Here is a 5,607-nt window from a genome sequence, read left to right on the forward strand (position 1 = left end):
CTCTGTTTAAGAGCTTGTTTGATCAAAGTTACTAAAGTCAATTTTATTATTAAATTAGTTAAGAGATACACATATACTTAAACTTAGTCTCAACTATAAATAAATATTTAAATTTTGATAGTTCACATCTAGACACTTTAACTTGTCTTTATTGTGTCAGTTGAACAATCTAACTTGTAAAATGACTATCTAGGCACCTATGCCACAACAGCATTGGATATCCGCGAGACATAACATGAACGAGTTGAAGTGTTTAGTTTTCAAATGAGAACAAGTTAAGGCATTGAGATATGCATTCTCAAAATTAAAGTGCTTACATGCTGTAGCAAAATTTGAGCGTTTGTTTATGTATTACTATAAAAAAAAAAAAAAAAAAAGACAGTTCGATGCATCAAAGGTCTCGCTATGCGCAGGATCGAGGGAATTATCCCACCACAAGGGTGTATTGTACGCAACTTTACTTTGCATTTCTGCTAGAGACCATTTTCAAAGCTTGAACCTGTAATCTCCTCCTGATCATATGGCAACAACTTTATCAGTTAATCCGAGCCCCCTTCAATTTATGTATTACTATGACTTATTAAAAAGATAGAAAAAAGTTTACTGACATTTCCTACAAATTTTTATAAGCTTTACTGTCTTGGCATCATCTCTCACTTTGAAGTACCTCTGCTCTTCCCTCTCACATTTGCTCAACTCCCCATAAGCATCTTCACACTCCCACACTCCCACACACACTCACACAAAACTCAGAAAACAGTGCAAACAAAGAACAAGAAAAAGACTCATCTATCCATAAATGGCCACAAATAATCCTCCATCTTCATCAATATCATCATCCAATATCAAGAATGAAGAAGAACAAGAAGAAGAAGAAGAATACATAGATATGGAAGTTACCTCTTCTTCTTCTTGTTCTTCACCACAAATAAGTAGAGAATTTGAGTTCCAAATGGCTTCTATTTCCATCAATGACAAAGACTCAACAACAACAACAACAACTTCACCAGCTGATGAACTTTTCTATAGAGGCAAACTCCTCCCTCTTCATCTCCCTCCAAGGTTAGAAATGGTCCAAAAACTTCTCACATCTTCAAAGATTGAATCTTTTCAACTAGAACAACAACAAGATGATGAAAGATTTACTAGCATTAGTACCAACAACTTGACTAACACTAACACCCCTTTTGATTCTTCCAACCAAAAACTTCTTCAAACCTCAAAGATTGAGTCTTTTCAAGAACCTGAAGAAGCAAGATTTAGCATTAGTACAAACAGCTTGATGAATGCTGCTGCTACTACTACTAGTAGTTGTACTAATACTGGTACCCCATATGAGTCTTGCAACATTTCTCCATCAGAGTCATGTAGAGTGAGTTGTGAACTGAATCCAGATGAGTATTACTTTGAATGGTCTACTGAATTCAGCACATTTTTCAAGGACAGCAACAATCATCCAAAGATGAAATCTTGGTCCAAGAAACTTAAGTTAGTGAAGCAATCTTTAATTAGTCAAAAGTTGAAGGCTTCAACTTCAAAGGCATATATCAATCTCAAGTCATTGTTCAACAAATCTACTTGTTCAGATCATCAACAACAAGTTTCTTCTAATGGTACTAAAGATTGTTCAAATAAGTACATTAAGGTATGTAAAAGAACCCCTTTTGGCCATATTGGAAAATGTACAACACATAATTATTCACCAACATTAGCAAGTGTTATAAGAGATATTGAGAGCAGTACTAATGAAGCAGACAATGTTAATAGTCATAGAAGATCATTTTCAGCAGCAATCAAGAAACATTCACCAACAAAATGCTTGTCATCTTCATCATCTAATGGCTCTTGTTCATCATCTAATGGTTCATCTTCATCATCATTTTCATTGAATTCTAATGGATTTTATGAGTTGAATTTTCTTAAGAGAAGTAGTAGTGCAACTACAGAGATTGAAGGGTCAATTGAGGCAGCTATTGCTCATTGTAAGAAGTCACAAGAACTTTGCAATCCAAAAAGGAAATTCATTGAAGCTGATCAAGGGATTAATTCATTGTCTATTTCCAAGATTGCAGCTACTGAAATTCAAGAAAGACAAGATCTTTGTAGATTTTGAATAAAGTTTTTTTTTTCTTTTTTTTTTTTAATTAATGTTAAAGAGAAGTTTGCAGTTTATATGTAATCAATTCATTGTTTTAGTGTGTATATTTCCATGAGTTAATGTAATTTTTCCTTTCTTTTATTCTCTCTAATCTTGAATTACGTTAGAATTGTGTGATCATCTCGTCTAAAAAGTTATTGTAACGAGAAAATACGCTCCTCGTATACATATTGAATGGTGTGACTACCTCATCTAAGAAGTTATTGTAATGAAAAAATGTTGATTGTGTGACCACATCATTTAGGAAGTTATTGTAAAGAGCCAACACGCCCTTCAGATACATGTTGAATAGTGTGACCATTTCATTTAAGAAGTTATTGTAATAATAAAAAATGTTGAATTGTGTGATCATCTCGTCTCCTCGTATACATGTTGAATGGTGTGACTACTACATCTAAAAAGTTATTGTAATGAAAAAATATTGAATTGTGTCCACCTCATTTAAGGGGTTATTGTAAAGAGACAATACACCCCGCCCCCCGTATACATGTTGAATGGTGTGACTACCTCATCTAAGAAGTTATCGTAATGAAAAAATATTGAATGTATGACCAGCTCATTTAGAGAGTTATTGTAAAAGGACAACACCTCCTTCAGATACATGTTGAATGGTGTGACCATTTCATCCGAGAAGTTATAGTAATGAAAAAAAAGTTGAATTGTGTGGCTACCTTATTTAGAGAGTTGTTGTGAGGAGATAACACACCCCTCATGCACATGTTGAATGGTGTGGCTACCTCATCCAAAAAGTTATTATAGTGAAAAAAAATGTTGAATTGTGCGACTATCTCGTTTAGAGAGTTATTGTAAAGAGACAACGCGCCCCACATATACATGTTGAATGGTGTGACTACCTCATCTAAAAAGTTATTATAGTAAAAAAAATATTGAATTGTGTGACCATCTCGTTTAGAGATTTATTGTAAAAAGACAACGCACCCCACGTATACATGTTGAATGGCGTGACTATTTTATCTAAAAAATTATTGCAATAAAAAAAATATTGAATTGTGTGAACAACTCATTAGGAGCTACTACAAAGAGAAAACACGCCTCTCATGTACATGTTGAATGGCGTGACTACCTCATCTAAGAAGTTATCATAATGAAAAAATATACCCCTCGTATACATGTTGAATTGTGTGACTATCTCATATATAGAATTATAATAATAAAAAAATACACCATATATATATGTTGAATTGTGTAATTACCTCAACTATAAATTCAATCTGTTAAATTAAATACTTCCTCTGTCCCAAATTTTGTGTTGTCATTTCCTTTTTGGTTCGTCCCAAAAAGAATGTCATCTTTTTTTATTTGGTAAGTTTTTAAAAACACAATTACAATTTTACCCTTAAGTCCCACTTGACTTTAAATACTATTACTTCTTTTTTTATTTGTTCTTTCAATTAAAAATGGTCTCACTTGATTTTAAATATTATTACTCTTTTTTTAAGAAGGGTAATTTTGTAACTTTAATAAAGTCAATACTTATTTCTTAAATATCGTGTCCGGTTAAATGACAATAAATAATTTGGGATGGAGGAAGTACATTATTATGTACGTACTTATGTAGTCAACAAAATATGGTTAATTTCATTAAAAAAAAATTGTTAGTTATTCTTGATGATTACTATTAGAGCTCGTAGAGCCTTGAGGGATTATTTTTTAGACTAATGATAGGCAAGCAAGCAAGCGAATTGTGCATTGCAATGCTTAAAGAAAGTATGTTATTGCGAATGAATAAGATATTAAGTGGTAAGGGTTAATACCTGTGCTTTAATTCTATCTGAGAATTTTAGATATGAAATAGTCGTTCATTAAAATAATAATTAACATATAAGATATACGTAAAATGTATATTTGAGATAAACATTTAGTATTCCTCGAATTATGTCCAAAGTTGCTACGACATACTTCAATTTTATAAAGTACCTGTTACCCCTGAACTCAACTTTAATGTATTTTTGTCTATCTTTTTATATCGATTGACAACTTTATTACATAAAATGGAACCCACTGCAAAGGTGTCACGTCAGCTAAAAAGATTGACAAAAATACACTAAAATTTAGTTCATGGGTAATAGAATCCTCGTAAAATTAAAGTGTGTCGTAGCAAATTGGTCATAGTTCAAAAAGTACTAAATGTTTTACTCTGTATATTTTTATTTATCTAATTAGCGAATGTAATTATTTTAGCCGATGGACAGAAATTGACCTTTTTGCACTCACTTAGATGATGGAAACCTTTATAAGAAGTGATAAACTTTGTACTAGCAAAAAAGGATACTATAGAAACTACAACTTTTTCTTTTAAGACATTGGCTTTTTTATAACAGCCTTTTTCCACAACTAGATTCTGCTATATACTTTTTCTTACTTGTTTCATTAATCATTCAAGTGCTATGGACTCTGCCAATAGTAAATGTGGTACTATTTGTACAATTTTTTAGTATACAAGTGAGGAATCTCTCAACTTTTACTAAAGAAAAAGTGAAAGCTGTTATTTTTTCTTTTTATAAATATAAAAAGTTTTGTTCAGAGTATTATTAAAAAGTATTCAGGTCCTTTTTCAGAAAATTTTGTAAGTTTTAAAAGTCAAAATATATACGTTGATAGTGGTGTGTTACTATAGATCTAATTTATATACCTTGATAAATAATTCTTACATTGTCCTTGTTTGGATGGTTGGTGTTACTTGAGAAAATTGAAGGAAAGGTGTCTTTAAGTCTTAAATGAAGAATTTGTGATATTGATCAATTTAAAGGGTTAAATATAATTAAAAAATTTGATTAGGTTAATTATGGACTTGATTAATATTTTCTAAATTTTTTAATCTTTTTTAAAAATACAAATTAACTCACAACCTCAAAACTTCCCTCCCTCTGCAAATCACTCTCTCTCTCTCTTCTCTCTTTCTCTCGATAGTTTCTCTCTCTAACTTCTCCCAACTAACAACTTTTCAAATTTCTCCCTTCAATCTTGTGCAACTTCAACCTCTGGCAACAAATAGTTTTGAGTTATTGTCCGTTCTTTTTTTACTTTCAACCATCAGTCAACGTGACAACATTCTCCGACGACAACAATTTCTAGTTCTTCATCGTTTCTTTTCGATTTCACAAGTAAAAAATTAGGGCTTTTAAGTTATGACGAAAATGAGGAACTTGATTTGTTGGTGTTTGTTATTTTTTTATGTTTTTTTTAATGTTTGTTATTTTTTAGTTGAATTTCTCATCTGGATGTTTCTGCTACTGTTGTTTTCTAATAATGGATAAAATATGTAACGTGAATCCAACAGATGAGTATTTGTTGCAACATATATGACTAATCTGTTGCACAGATTAATAATTTATTGCAACATATATGACTAATATGTTGCGCAGATTAGTAATCTGTTGCAACATATATGACTAATCTATTGCAATGATTAGTAATATGTTGCAACA

At 31.4% G+C, this 5,607-nt stretch overlaps 1 protein-coding gene across 1 annotated transcript; it reads left to right on the plus strand.

Moving 5' to 3' along the window:
- Positions 1-451: 451 nt before the first annotated feature.
- LOC107842175 (probable membrane-associated kinase regulator 4) lies at positions 452-2,239 on the plus strand. The gene has a single exon (XM_016685930.2). It carries the CDS (start codon positions 800-802, stop codon positions 2,111-2,113), a length of 1,314 nt encoding a protein of 437 aa, XP_016541416.1. The 5' UTR covers positions 452-799; the 3' UTR covers positions 2,114-2,239.
- Positions 2,240-5,607: the final 3,368 nt, after the last annotated feature.

This window comes from Capsicum annuum, chromosome 9 (assembly GCF_002878395.1).
Source record: "Capsicum annuum cultivar UCD-10X-F1 chromosome 9, UCD10Xv1.1, whole genome shotgun sequence".
In the NCBI taxonomy this organism is placed as follows: Eukaryota; Viridiplantae; Streptophyta; class Magnoliopsida; order Solanales; family Solanaceae; genus Capsicum; species Capsicum annuum.

Coding starts and splice junctions, on each gene's coding strand:
- LOC107842175 (XM_016685930.2), top strand. CDS start 800: ATGGCCACAAATAATCCTCCATCTTCATCAATATCATCATCCAATATC.